The sequence below is a fragment of the Ichthyophthirius multifiliis genome (genome assembly GCF_000220395.1).
Source record: "Ichthyophthirius multifiliis unplaced genomic scaffold scaff_1120509250879, whole genome shotgun sequence".
NCBI classification, from domain to species: Eukaryota; Ciliophora; class Oligohymenophorea; order Hymenostomatida; genus Ichthyophthirius; species Ichthyophthirius multifiliis.
In genome coordinates this window covers 1,178-15,947 of record NW_004086411.1, presented here as the reverse complement: position 1 = coordinate 15,947, position 14,770 = coordinate 1,178, and the positions used below count along the sequence as shown (strand labels likewise).

General features: G+C 16.8%; 4 protein-coding genes across 4 annotated transcripts, besides 31 other annotated features; 1 reads left to right on the top strand and 3 right to left on the bottom strand. All coding sequences in view use genetic code 6, as the record gives it.

Moving 5' to 3' along the window:
- Nucleotides 1-29: part of a microsatellite that runs on past the window's edge.
- A 678-nt stretch (nt 30-707) lies between these two features.
- Nucleotides 708-749: a microsatellite.
- Nucleotides 718-2,214, top strand: IMG5_106330 (swi snf and rsc complex subunit ssr2, putative; the record flags this gene model as incomplete). Its single annotated transcript, XM_004035019.1, has 3 exons — nt 718-1,327; nt 1,381-1,471; nt 1,560-2,214. 3 exons carry the CDS (start codon nt 718-720, stop codon nt 2,212-2,214), a joined length of 1,356 nt encoding a protein of 451 aa, XP_004035067.1.
- Nucleotides 1,495-1,558: a microsatellite.
- Nucleotides 2,053-2,095: a microsatellite.
- Nucleotides 2,084-2,153: a microsatellite.
- A 467-nt stretch (nt 2,215-2,681) lies between the features above and the next one.
- Nucleotides 2,682-2,743: a microsatellite.
- A 686-nt stretch (nt 2,744-3,429) lies between these two features.
- Nucleotides 3,430-3,495: a microsatellite.
- Nucleotides 3,434-3,495: a microsatellite.
- Nucleotides 3,496-3,583: 88 nt separating this feature from the next.
- Nucleotides 3,584-3,623: a microsatellite.
- Nucleotides 3,584-3,624: a microsatellite.
- Nucleotides 3,585-3,623: a microsatellite.
- Nucleotides 3,625-4,967: 1,343 nt separating the features above from the next.
- Nucleotides 4,968-5,011: a microsatellite.
- Nucleotides 4,974-5,018: a microsatellite.
- A 1,625-nt stretch (nt 5,019-6,643) lies between these two features.
- Nucleotides 6,644-6,710: a microsatellite.
- Nucleotides 6,645-6,718: a microsatellite.
- Nucleotides 6,719-7,928: 1,210 nt separating this feature from the next.
- Nucleotides 7,929-8,012: a microsatellite.
- Nucleotides 8,013-8,443: 431 nt separating this feature from the next.
- Nucleotides 8,444-8,483: a microsatellite.
- Nucleotides 8,444-8,493: a microsatellite.
- A 391-nt stretch (nt 8,494-8,884) lies between these two features.
- On the bottom strand, nt 8,885-11,526 carry IMG5_106320 (hypothetical protein; the record flags this gene model as incomplete). Its single annotated transcript, XM_004035018.1, has 3 exons — nt 11,048-11,526; nt 9,678-10,924; nt 8,885-9,594 (listed from the first exon to the last, which is right to left on the bottom strand). Exons 1-3 carry the CDS (start codon nt 11,392-11,394, stop codon nt 8,885-8,887), a joined length of 2,304 nt encoding a protein of 767 aa, XP_004035066.1. The 5' UTR covers nt 11,395-11,526.
- Nucleotides 9,613-9,656: a microsatellite.
- Nucleotides 9,614-9,666: a microsatellite.
- Nucleotides 10,954-11,037: a microsatellite.
- Nucleotides 11,527-11,690: 164 nt separating the features above from the next.
- Nucleotides 11,691-11,733: a microsatellite.
- Nucleotides 11,701-11,736: a microsatellite.
- Nucleotides 11,737-11,975: 239 nt separating this feature from the next.
- On the bottom strand, nt 11,976-12,423 carry IMG5_106310 (hypothetical protein; the record flags this gene model as incomplete). Its single annotated transcript, XM_004035017.1, has 2 exons — nt 11,976-12,056; nt 12,124-12,423. 2 exons carry the CDS (start codon nt 12,421-12,423, stop codon nt 11,976-11,978), a joined length of 381 nt encoding a protein of 126 aa, XP_004035065.1.
- A 351-nt stretch (nt 12,424-12,774) lies between these two features.
- On the bottom strand, nt 12,775-14,371 carry IMG5_106300 (hypothetical protein; the record flags this gene model as incomplete). Its single annotated transcript, XM_004035016.1, has 5 exons — nt 12,775-12,879; nt 13,086-13,274; nt 13,320-13,619; nt 13,667-14,041; nt 14,176-14,371. Coding segments are annotated over 5 exons (1,164 nt in total), but the record flags the coding sequence as incomplete, so codon positions are not given.
- Nucleotides 12,969-13,026: a microsatellite.
- Nucleotides 13,009-13,077: a microsatellite.
- Nucleotides 13,012-13,077: a microsatellite.
- Nucleotides 14,088-14,131: a microsatellite.
- Nucleotides 14,089-14,162: a microsatellite.
- A 26-nt stretch (nt 14,372-14,397) lies between the features above and the next one.
- Nucleotides 14,398-14,444: a microsatellite.
- Nucleotides 14,445-14,658: 214 nt separating this feature from the next.
- Nucleotides 14,659-14,711: a microsatellite.
- Nucleotides 14,671-14,712: a microsatellite.
- Nucleotides 14,713-14,770: the final 58 nt, after the last annotated feature.

The following is a 14,770-nucleotide window of genomic DNA, read 5'->3' as shown; positions in this document are numbered from 1 at the left end:
AAATAAACAAAAAATAAACAAAAAATAAAAGACAAATCTTTTTTTTATATTTATATTTAATTTTTTTTTTTAAAAAAAATAATAAAATTATATTTTAAAAAAAATAATAAATAAATAAAAAAAATATTAAAAATCTTTATTAATATAAGTTAAATGAAACATTAAAAATCAGAATAAGTTATTATAAATCTACAAAAAATAAGCGGAGGATATTAAGTAACATCAATAGAACAAACTCCATAAAGTAAAAAATTAAAAAAAAAAAAAAAAAAAAAAACTAATAAATTAATATAGATTAAAAAGTGAAAGAAGTCAAAGAATAATAAAATAAAAAATTAAACACAAAAAATATATAAAAAGCTTAAAGTGAAGAAAGTGAAACTAAACAATAAAACTCGCCAAAAGAAGAGTAAATAAAACTTTAATAAAACTCATAATAATAATAATAATAGTAATAAATATAATAAATAAATATATCTTAAATATAATAATAATCATAACAATTATAATTACCCTAAATATAAACATAATAATAATAATAATTATAAAAATAATCAATTTTAAACTAAAATTAACCTTAATATAATAACATAAACACATAAATTCCAAATGCAAATTAATAGTAAATTATTTTATATAAAAATAACATATTATATAAAACAAAAATATTAATATGTTAATATCTTTATAAATGTTTGAATAAAAAAATATAAATATATGTATATATATATATATATTTATATATATATTTAATTTATTCTATTTTTTTGTTTTTTTTAATTTAATTTTATTTAAATAATAGCTAAAGTTAATAATCATAAGCAAAATTAGAAGAAAAGGATATTTTCATATATAAAAAAGAAGGCCAAAAACTTGATTTATAAGATCTTAATAATACTAACTAAACAGAAATAAAAAAATATTAAATTATTATACCTTCATGTTCTAGATGGTAAAAAGAATTTTTTATTTTATTTTAAATATTAATATAAAAATAGGTTAGATTTAGATAAAATACATTAAATAGAAAAAGAGGCTTTACCTGAATTTTTTTAAGGAAAACCATCAAAAACGCCTGAAATATATAAAAAATACAGAAATTTTATTATTATGTTATACAGAGAAAATCCCCGAAATTATATAACAGCAACAGCCTGTAGAAAAAATTTAGCAGGAGATGTTTGTTCTATATTAAGAATTCATGCTTTTTTGGAACATTGGGGTATAATTAATTTCAGTTGTGATCCAAAATAAAATAGTTAATCAATTTTGCTTTAAAAACCTTCTTTAGGCAATTAATCTTTATATAAATTTGCTGAACAATAAAGTATTTATATATATTTACTTTTATAAATACATACATATAAATAGAAAGACTAGAACATTTGGAATTAAATGGAAGTATAAATTAAGAAAATAATGAATATGATTTAATTATTAATTCAGTTAAAATTTTATCTAAAAACTACAGGTATTTTTTTCTTTATATATAAATATATATATAAATTTATTTTTATATATATATATTAATTTTTATATATATTATTATTTTTTTATAGACCTATATGTGATTTTTGTGGTATAATTTGTGGTTTTGTATGGTTTTAATAAAAATAAATTTAAGAAAACTATCCTGGAATGATTTTATGTGTAAAATGTTATACAGATAATAACTACCCTAATATTTTAAGTGATAAAGATTTCGATAAACATGACATAATAAATAAATTATAATAATAATAATAAATGTAAAATTCTGAGCTTAAATAAACAAGTAAACCCTGGACAAATGAAGAAACATATAAATTACTAGAACTTATAGACTAACATTAAGATAATTGGGATACTATAATGTAAAGTATATCTAATAGATCAAGGGAGGAAATCATTTTGCATTTTTTAAAATTGCCAATATAAAATATAACTAAAGTGAACTTATTCTAAAATGATAGCAATTAATAGAAAATAGGAAAATATCCATACGAAACAATATGTGAAGAAGATCCGAATATTTTTTCTGATTATTCAAATCCTATAATATAACACGTATATATATAAATAATATAAATAATACAAATATATATATATATAAATATATTTATTTTTAATTTTATATATAAATATATTTATTTTTAATTTTATATATAAATATAAAAATAAGGTTGCTTTATTTAAAAGTTTATTAGACAAATACAAAAAACAACAAGAATATGAAAACATTGTTAAAAAAGAGTAAAAAGTTCAACAAGAAGCGAAAAATATTCAAGAAGTAAAATAATAAGAAGAAAACAAGATAAATGAAATGGAAATCGAATAAAATAATAATAATAAAAATATTAAAAGTTAAACTAAAATAATTAATAAAATCGAAGAAGTAAATGATATAGATGGTTAGATATTGCTACAATTAGAAAAAAACACAATTGATAGAGCTAAATATTTGCAAAATAGAGAAGATGAAAAGATACAAAAACTAGTTCAAAATCTAATCAGTCTATAATTAAGTAAACTCGAAAATAAATTAAGTTATTTAGAAGAATACGAAAAGCTACTTTGGTATGAAAGAAATCAGCTAGAGGTTATTTAAAGTAATCATATAGCAGAAACAGTGTCTTTATCATATAGAAGAAATGATTTTAATAAATAATTTACAAAAATGTATTAGGAATAACATAAATAGAAATAATAATAATAATAATAATAATAATAATAATAATAATAATAGTAATAATAATAATAATAACCAGCTATTATGAATCAATTTTTATAAAAATCATCTTAATTATCATAATAAAATATTAACTTAAATCATTTATCTTTATAATAATAATCTTTATAAAGCATTCCAAATTAAAATTAAAATTTAAATTAAAATTCAGTTCATAGTTAAAATTAGTAAACCTCTTAATAATAATTAAATTAACAAAATTTGTCTAATATTTAAAGTGATTCATCTTTAAGTCAAAAAAATTCATAACCCTCATAAAAATAATAGAGTAATTCTTAATAGGTCCAACTTTAATAATAATAGCCCAATTCTTATTCATAATTACAGCATGGAATTTAACATACTCCCCCATAATAAAACTAATAGCAATCATTTTAATAATAATTAAATATTTAACCTTTAAATATTAGTTCTTTTTATTAATAATAAACTAGGGAAGCTTAAGGACCTTAGTATCAATAAAATTATTAATAATAATAATCTATTACTGGATAATAATTTGGAATCAATAATAGTTAATTATATCAACTAAATTAATAATAAGGTCTTTATAATAATTATTTAATGGAACCTTAAAATTTATAGGAAATTAAGAATAATAAGTAAGCATAGAACCCAAATTATAATAATTTTGATTAATTTTAATGATTTTATTTATTATTCTTTTCTTATTAACATAAATAGTTAATTATTTATTATCATTATATTTTTTTTATTTTTAATTTTTTTTTTTTTTTAATTTTTTTATTTTCTATAATTTTTATATTAAAATATTTTAATAAAATAATTATATTTATTATTATTTTTTTTTATTTAAAATAAAAAAAAGGTCATTTAATAGGATTTTTAATTTAGAAAAAAAAAAATAAAAAAATAAAAAAAAAAATAATAAAAATTTCCATATGTATTTTTTTTTTTAAATCACATTTATTCTTTAATAATACTTATTACTTTTCTTTCCATTAATTATTTATCTTTTATTTCTTCATGGGATAAACTAAAGTTTTTAATTTCAATATATTTAAACCCAATATTCTCTAAAAATTATTTCTTTAAGTAAGTAATCCCATCTAAATAAAAAACATTATTTTCTTAAACAACATAATGAAATTATCCATTAATTTCAAAACATAAGCTTCCTTTTCTGCAATCAATAGTGAAAGGTACAACTAACTGTTCTTAAGGAAATAATTTATTATCTTCTAATAATTTCAAATCATCATAAAAAACTAGAGGTATTTAATTATTCTTTATATATTAAAAAATAATAAAATAATTATTTTTAAATTACTTACTTTTTATATAACTAATATATTATTTTCAGGATTCGGATCTTTAACCTTTTTATGAATAATTTATGAAATTTACTTTTCAATTTCTGATTTAAAATATTTCTTATTAACTTTAAAAAATTTCACTAATATATCTTTCTAACTTATAATAATATTTCTAATTTGTTCCATATTTTCAACAAAGACTATTTTATTTTAACAATATTACAAAATAATAAAAAACTAATACAAATAATTCAAATATATTGGATTTTTTATATATTTCTATCTCTCATTTAAAATAATATTAACCAATTTTATTATAATCTATTTAAATTAAACTGTATTATCAAGCAATAGTAAAGAATAGATAATAACAAATGCCTATTAATAATTAATTAATTCATCTTTTATTTCATTCAAGTAATTAAAAATACTCTAAAAAAGTTGACTTTCTTAATTTACTTATCTTCTTAAAATACCTAAAGAATACATAAATTAAATCAAAGAATCTAATTGGACATTTTTTATGTTTAAGGAAATGTAACTTTCAATAACTTAAACTAAATTTTCATTTAAAATTCGAGAATTTGCATAACTCCAATATATGTTAATAAGCTCTCTTTCATTAAATTAATCTGTTTTATTTATTACAAAAGGAACTATTTATTAAAATAAATTCAAGTTTTATTCATTTAAACGAGAATATGAGTAAATTAAATCGTTTATTTATTTAGGTGTATATTTTTATAAGTAATCAACTACTTTTTGTTAAAGAATTTTATAAAGTTTTCTGTAGTTATTGTTTATTAAATTTGGGAATATAAAATGAAATAATAATTAAGGGTATTTATCATAATATATTTTTTCGATTTAATTTATTAAGTAAGTCTCGATTTTTCCCCATAAAATTTCTAAATCTATATTTATTAGTTATTATAATATAATGTAATATTAATATATATATATATATATATTTTATTTTATTTTATATTTATTTTATTTTATTTTACTTTATTAAAGTTCTTTATCTAATTAGTTTTTTTATTAAACAGTAAATGTAGCTTATTAAATATTAATATTTGTAGTAAATTTATATAAATATTTAGTTTAAATTGATAAAGAAGGTATAAACTTAACTAATAAATCAAAGAACTCTATTTTTTAAAAATTGGAATTATATAGAAAATAATTAATTATATATTTAATTGTTTTAATTTATCCCTTTTATAAATTAGTTAATGATTAAAATGTTATTAATAAAGCGATTGTAGGATTAGCATTAAAATCACTTAATTTAATAATTTAATTTTCCAATTCTATAATCGTCTATTCATCATTATTAAACGTAATTGTAGAGAAAATTTCCAGTAATTTAGACAAAAGTAACAAATTTTTTTCTTCTGGAATATTTTTTTATATCAATTAATTTCTAAAATTTTAAATATAAATAAAAAACAAAAAATTAATTTGTTTATATTTTTTTTTATACATTTCATAATTAATTTTAAAGTTTTATTTTGTTTTTGATAAAAAATATAAAAAAGGAACAATTTCTTAGATTTTCTAAGGTTTAAATGTCTCAAAAGTTTAAAAAATAATCTAAATAATATAGTTATTTAAATAAATAGGAGGAGCCTACAAATATTTTTTCAAATACCTTATAGTTTTATCAATATCATTAAATTTTCTTGATTATGAAAAATTTAAAAGTAGTTAATTTAAAATATTATTAATTTTACTTTAAATAAGAATAATTTCCCTATTTTTTTATATATTACAATATTATAATAGATTATTATTTATTTCACAAAACATTAAAATATCCATATTTTCTTAATTAATTCCAGTAAGTCCTTAAATCATTATTTATTGACTTTTTTTCATTAATAAAATTTAATTTTCATTAGTTTTTTCTTCATTTGAAAATTTTAATAAATCTTTATTCTTTTATATATAGTACACCAAATTTCCAATTTAAGAAAGAATTTCAATATTTTCAATTGAAATATCTTAAATTTTATTTAATAAAATATTAATTTTATCTTTATTTGATAAATTTTATATTATTTTATTGTAAAATAAAGTCTCGCATATTGTCAAAACATTAAAAATTGAAAAATTATTTATATTTTTTTCTATTAAATCAATGCTTTTTTCATAGAACAAATCATGCCTAACTTTTTTTAATCCACTAACTAATATTAAACCTCTCATAATATCTCCATTGTCCTCTTTTAGTAAATTTTCGTTTTTTTAAAACAATAAAAGACTTTAATCAAGAATTTATTTTGTTTAATTATATTCTAAATAAATATTATATCTTGTACATTTATCTAATATTGCTAATAAAGATTAAGGTTTTTCGATGTTTTTGATATTTTAATTTATTATTTAGAGCATAGAATTTATTTCTATTTCCTTATTTTTAGTAAATTATTAAGAAATAAGGTACAAAAATTTATTAATATATTATTTTTCATTAAATGATTAGATTTTTAATGTATTATGGAATTATTTTATAGAATAAACTAAATTTATATTAAATAAATTTAAAAATGAATTTTTTATCATTTTTTTTTTTTTTTATTAATATATCTTTTTTTTTATTTATAAAAAAATAAAAAATTATAAATTTTATTTAATATATATTTTATATTTATTTATATATATATATATATATATATATATATATATATATATATATATATTCATATATTTCAAACTAGTTATATTTAATTATTTATAGAAACATTATTTTAAGTTTATTAAGTAATTTTTGTTTTTAAAATTTACCCATTTAAAATTATTTAGTTTTAATTGTATGTTGTTTATATTAATTATTCTGTTAGATAATTTCAATTTGGATTTTCTCCTATTTAATTTAATTTTTTTATAAAAGGATTTATATTTTTTCCTCCTAAAACATATTGAAAATTTCCAAAGCTAAAATTATATACATTATTAATATTTCCTGAAATTTCAATTACTTAATATAAAATAAAGCATAATACAATCTTAAAAAAAATAATATAAAAATATAATAAATTAATAAATACTTTTATAATAAGACAAAAAAAACAAAAAATTAATGTAAATCTTAAAAGCCAAGCCATTTATTAAGGATGTATATCTTTTTATTTATTAGGATACCATAAATCCTTTTTTTTCATTATATATATATAAATATAAAATAATATAAAAATTACTTCTATATAAAATATTATCCAGGTGAAGTCTCCTAAAATCGAAAAAACAGTCAAAGCAAAGATTAATTAAAATTTTTCTTTTTCAAAAAAATTTAATATATAACCTAAAACAATAAATATTCCTAATAAAATCTTTTTTATTTTTTATTTTTATTAAAAAAAAAAAATGAAAATTACATCATAAAAAGCAACTTTATGTAAACATTAAAACAAACAAAAAAACATTAATTAAAAAGCTAAAATATACAAATATTTTATACAAGAAGGTATTTTTGCTTCTTGCACCATATTTTAGATTGTTTATCTATTATCAATTTAAATATTATGGTTATCTCCTTAACATTATGTTTCAACTTAAAGTTACATAGCATTATGTAAATCAGGGTTAACTGTGAAAATTTAATCAATCATTTTAATATAGTTTTAAAAATCATCAATATCCAATTGAGATTATTCAATCAAAGAATTTAAATCATCTATAATCTTTTGATAATAAGTAACTTTATTAAAAACCCAATGTAAGGAAAGTTTAATTTTTCCTTATATTTCAGCAAAATTTTTATCATATAATTAAAAAAAATCTTCTACTTTATTTTAATGATTTAAATCTTTCACAGGAATAGATAATTAGCCAATAAAATAATTAACATTTTTTTATATATCGAAACTAACTACTTCAATTAATATTTCTTCAGAACCCATAAAAATAGGTCTAATTTAATATATATAAATATAAATAAAATATAAATATAAATATAAATATATATATATATATATATATATATATTATATATATATATATATTTTTTTTTTAAATTTTTTAATTTTTTTACATTTAAAATTATTAATTCCATTATTAATTTTAATTTGAAACACCTGATGTAAATTTATATTATCCACATTTTATAATAGTATAAGGAGCTTCTTAATCATTCCATTCTTAATATAAATTTTTTCCTTCAATAATTTCTAATTATAACTTTGAATCTATTTCTATATCAAATTAATTTAGCTATTGATTTTATTAAAACTAATAAAGAAATGTTTATGCTGAATATATTTATTTCTAAAATTCGTTTATACTAATATTTTATTAATAAATTTTATTTTTTAATATTAATATTCCATCTATACATACTCTGATAAAATCTTCTATTTATATTGTTTAATCGTAATCTTTTTAACATTATTCAAATAATTATTAACCTATTATTCTATCAAACTAATGACATACCTATTATTTATTTTTTTATTTATTTATTATTTTTATTATTTTTACTATTTTATCTAATGCAGCATATATTTATTGTTTACTATATCTTTTATTTGCAATTATTCCAAAAAAATTGAACTTTTAGAGAACATGTAAAACTTTGGAATTATCAAATTAAGAATGAGGCTATAATAAAGATTAACCATCTCTTTATTATGAAATCGCTGTTTCATTTAATAACTTTGACATTTGTTTGTATTAATTATTATAAAATTTTATTTACAAAATAAAAGTAAAGTAATTTATTTTTATTAAAAATATGTTAAGTATTAATTAAATGAATAATGCTATTTTTAATAAAAAAAAAAAAAGATTATATAAAAAATACTAAAAAAAATCTAATCAAAATAAAAACGATATAATATTTTCAAAATTAAACAAATAAAAAATAAAATAAAAAAAATCAATTTTTAATTAAAACACCATTTTCAAATACTCCATTTTCTATTTTCCCATCTACATGACAAAGAACTCCTTCTCCATTTTTTTCCCAATTTTTAATCATCCCATTATATATACTTCCGTCCTTATATTTAATAATTTATTACTTGCTTTCATCCAAGACCCCGTTCTTAAAAAATCCTTGATATACATTTTTACTTTCCAGTATTTCATACTGACCTTATCCATTAAATTTTCCATCTTAAAACTCTCCTTTGTATACAAAAGAAACACCTTAAAGTTCCCCTTATCCATGCATTTTTCCCTTTTTGAAATCTCCTGAATATACGTCACCATTATTGGAAAATATTATTTATCCTTTACCTTCAAATAAATCATTTTCAAATTATCCAATATAACAAATTTCGTTATTTTTAAACTTTCCCATACCTTTTTTTTTATTGTTTTAGAATTCTCCTTCATATATACTAGCGTCATTTTCATTTACTAATTATCCTTATCCATGTAATTTATCATTTTTAAAATTTCCTGTATATTTTTAATTTTCAAAAATCAAATTCCCAAAACCTTCCCTCATATCATTAATGTATTAACCTTCAAAATAAAATTCAGAATTTCGAATACTTTTTATAACAGTATGACCTTATTTTAAATTATTTAAATAATTTTCACATATTTCAATTTTTTAATCTATTTAATCAAATTTACAACCTATTATTTAAAAATAAAATATATATATATATATATATATATATATAATTATATATATATATCCTTATATATTATTTATTTACCCTTTCCATTTTTTAAACCATTTTACATTCCTCCTGCATAAACTTCCCCGTTTTAAAAAAAAATAATTGCTTTAGTATTATTTTCAATAGAATTAATACTTCTCAAAGCAATAGATTCATCATGATTTTATTTCCAGAACTTATAATTTTAAGTTTATAAGTATTCAAAAATAAACTTAGTATTATATTTTTTAAGAAAATTATAGCTATTTTTAATAAGTTTTTTTTATTATTTTAAATACTTAATTTTATCATCTTCTACTCCTTTCATTTATTAATAATTTTAACTTTATTATTAACTTTCATCATCTGACTCTAAATAATCTTCAAAATCTTCTAAATCCTTCGACAAATTTTCATTTTTCTTCTATTCAAACCTACCCTTAATCATCTATAATTCACATACAAGATTAATAAAATATTCATAAAATTAAATCCTTATCCAGTCATTACTTCCCACAAACTATGTAAAAGTTGCTGAATATTCCATATTTTTCCAGTCCTTTTATTCTTCCGAAATATATTATTTACTTATTTTATATATATTTTCCATGAATTTTTTCTCTTCACTGTTTAACTAAAGTAAATTTTTTATATTTTCATTTTAATAAATAATTGAATTTTAATCCAAATCAATAATTAAATCAGCCTGAGTTTTTTTATGAGTTTTTATTAATTAACTAGTAGTTCCTATCAAATAGCTTTTATATTTTTCGATTTAATCTAAATTTTACACTGTAAAATACATTTCAATAGGCTTATCTATTTCATTGAAAATCCTCAAAGGAAACCCATATTCATTTAACGCTTTTTTTACAATACTAATATAAAAACTATTAGAAAAATTAAAATGAGAAAGCCCCGGAAACAAGCTTATAATCGAAATAATAAAATTACTACAAGCACAACTATTTAAAGAATACACTATAATTCTTTTTTCCAATAAAATAGCCTTTACAATCTACAAAACTTTCTCTTTGAAAAAATAAACTAAAGTTTTTACAGGAGTCCCTATATATATTTCACTATCTTTTAAATTATGTGTATTTTTTAAACTCTAGTTCATATTCTAATAAGCACTTTCTAAAATCTCATAATCATTAATATTTATTTGGTTAAAATAAGCCCTTGTAGTAGGTTCTAAACGACTCATTATATATCCTTATAAAGGCAAAGTTGAAAGTACAAAAAGACTTTTTTATAAATGACTTCTGGTTAATTCTTTATTGTTTTATCTCATTTAATCACTTACCTAAAATAATAAAATAAAAATAAAATATATATAAATAATATATATATATATATATATATATATATGTATGTATATTTATTTTTGTATTATATATATATAAATATATATTATTTTTTACTTTTTTACTTATATTTATTTAAAATAAGAAACGCAGTATAGCATTACATCATCTATAATTATTGTAAAATAAATAAAATCTTCATTTTTATTATGAATTGCATCCGGCATACAATAAATAGGTAACCAGTCTTTTATATATTATTGCTTTTTTTCATCTAATCCATGAATATTTGAAGGATAATAAAATTCTATTATTGATCCTTTTTTATGATGAAAACCTACTACTCCGATTAGAAAAAGAGGATTTTATAATAATATATTTTATTCATTTTTTTACTATTATTAAGGAATTATTTATTCATTTAATATATTTTGTATTTTATCGTTTGAAAAATCGATTTCCATATCTATTTAACGTAGTTTAGATGTTATCGATATGTAGTTTTCAGGAATTTGAGAATAATATAATGAGTTATTCAGCTTTAAGAAAGTTTCGTCATCTATTGGACTTGGAGAAAGTATTAATCTACTTAAATTTAATAGTTTGCTGCCTTTAAATTAGTTTGAAATAATTTTTTCGACTGTTTTGACTTCTTCTTCTTTTTAATCGTCATTTCTTTTCTTTTTAGTTTGCTCTTCTTCTATTTTCTTTATATATTATTTACCCTTTTCTATTAATTTTTTCATATTTAAAATAAATAATTTATACTAATATTTATATTATATATATATTTATATTTATATATAATAATAAATATATATACAAATATATTAATAAATAGAAATATAAATAAATATAATTATATAATATATTTTAAATTAATAACTAAAAACTAAAAAAAAAACAAAAAAAACAACATAAAATTTAAATAAAAAAAAAAAAAAAATTTTTTTTTTTTTTCATAACTATTTTTTAGTTCCCCATTTAAGATATTTTTTATATATTCTTCTTGATTTAGGTCTTTATTTAATTTTATGCTTTTGTTTCATTTCGTACGGAATATATCTTTCCTATCTAAATCTATGGTTAAATTCATCTTAATTTTCTGGCAAAGTGATTCCTTTTTCTTTTAAATTTTTTAAAAATCTATGAGTTTGTGACATAAATTAATAGCAATTTAATAATTTATTCACTTCTTCAATTGTGCATTAAGTCACGGCGGCAATTTCTCTTTTTTCATAAAATTTAATTTTTTTAAAATCTAAAAGCTCATCATCATAAAATGCGTTCAAAATAGTTTTTTATTTTAATAAACCAGCTTCTGTTTCTTCAGTTCCTGACATAAATTTCGCTTTCAAACCTTTTTTTAACTTCACTAATTAATCTAATATTCTCTATTTGTAATCTTACATAGTAAACTCGGGTTTATTAGCCATAAATTCCATTTCTTTTTTGAATTCTTATTCTTATTTTTCTCTTTGCTTTTTTTCCATTTTCTCTTTTATGGTTGCAAAAGAAAATTAAGGAGATTAATATAAATTCATTTTTATTAATTGTCTTTAAGGAAATTATAAATATATACTGTTTTAAAATCCTTTACTCATAAAAATACTATTTTTAACTAATATTTATTTCAACATTTTTTTTATGATAATAAGTATATTTATTATATATATTTTAATATATCTTTTATTATTTTAATTAATTTAATAAAAAAATAAATAAAATAAAATATTATTTTTAATAAATAATATTTATGAAATAAAAAAAAAAAATTAAAATATCTCTATATAAATTATTATTTTTTTAAATTAAAACAAAGAAACAAACAAAAAATAAAAAAATCATTCTTTAGGTAATTCGATTTTCCCAACATAATCATTACTTGTAAATTCTCTAATAATAGTGTGAACAGAAGTAGGTGGAACTGGTCCAATTTCAGTGACAACCTAATTATTTAATTATTTTATTGTTTAAATATTAAATTATAGTTAAATTAATAATTATAAATAAGGATATATATATAATTATTTATGTTTATATATAATTAAAAATTAATAAATATATACATATAAATTTATAAATTTATATATTATTTTTATATAAATATATTTTATGATTTTTATAAAAAATTTTTTATTATTTTTTTTTATACCATATTAATGTTTTAACATGGAGTTAAATCATATCTTAGATTGATTTCAATAATATTTATATTTGTTGTTTATCTTTATACATTTAATTCATTTTATGATAAAGAATCAAGTTAACTTTTTTCTGAAAATTTATAACTTTCACAAAAAACATGGAAAGGAATTCTATGTTCTTTAGAAACACAAGATAGCTTAAAAATTAAACATATATATTTATATTTTGATAAAAAAATTACTAGTGCAGTTCCTACACGAGAAACTAAAGAACCATTTTTCAACATAGAAGAAGCTCCAACGAAAATTTTAGAGGTTTTTTTTATAAAATAAGGTACATTAGAAAGTAAAGTATATATACATTAAATTCCTTACTTAGTTAGATTATTAAAAAGTTATTTCCCTTCATTAAAAGGAGGATTATCTACAACAATAACAGTGAATTATTTTCCTTTTTTATGAGCTTAAATTAAAAGACTTTCAACAACTTAAGAATGTGCATATATTAAAATATAATCGCCATTATTAATAAATTATAGACCCTAATATATATTATATAATTAAAAAAATTTAAAATAAATAAAAATACTATTTAAATAATTAATTCTTAAGCATTATATATTTTTTATTTAATAAAATAATTTATTTATTAACAAAGCCACTATTATTAGGTTTCTATAGATACTTGACTATTATATAAATATCCAATTAACTATTTAATATATTAAAAAGCAGTATTCATCCCTTCAGATATAGCCCTAAAGTTTTAAATGAAATTGATTATTTTATCAATAGATATACTCAATTCTTTTACAAATGAAAAATCTGGCTCATTTGTTCGAAAATCGCAAATTAATTTTTTTAAAGCTTCCATTAAATATATACATCTTTTATTTGAACCCATTATTAAATTATTATTGAATTTTAAACCGATATCAATTAAAGATTAATGTAATAAGATATGCTAAATAAAATTTATATATTATATGGATTAATAAAAATAAATTTAAATATATATATATATATATATATATATATATATATATATATATATTTATTTATAAATTTTTTTCAATTTTATTTATTATAAATTAATACTTAATGTCTGTCTTTTTAATACTTTTCTCTTATTTCTTTATATGTCTGGCTTTTTTATTGCACTAAATGAGAAATAAAATTACTTGTACGATTTCTTTCTTTAATCTTTTAATTATTATTTGGTTCCGCTTTTTGTTCATATTTTTTTTCTTGTTATTCTACTTTGGTTTATTTTTCTGTTTATTATAATTAATCTTCTTTTTGTCCTTCAAATGATGTGTTTTATTAAGAAATTTATTATTAATTATTTTATTATTAAGGATTTTATTTTTCTTATTGTTTTCTTTTCCATTCTTCTGCTGCTTATTTTTTCTTTATTTCGTTTTCTTTCTTTTTTTATTTTGCTAAATTTTTTTTAGATTCAGGTGATAGATTATCTTCGTTTTAGTACATTTTTTATAATTAATTTGTTATTATAAATAAAAATAAAGATATTTATTATTTATTAAATTTTTAAATTTTCTTGATAAAAAAATTATTTAATATTTAATAATTTTTATTTTCTATTTATTTATATTTTATTTTTCTATTTATTTTATACTATTTCATTTTTAAATATAAATAAAAATAGAAAAATTAAATAAAATTACGTTCT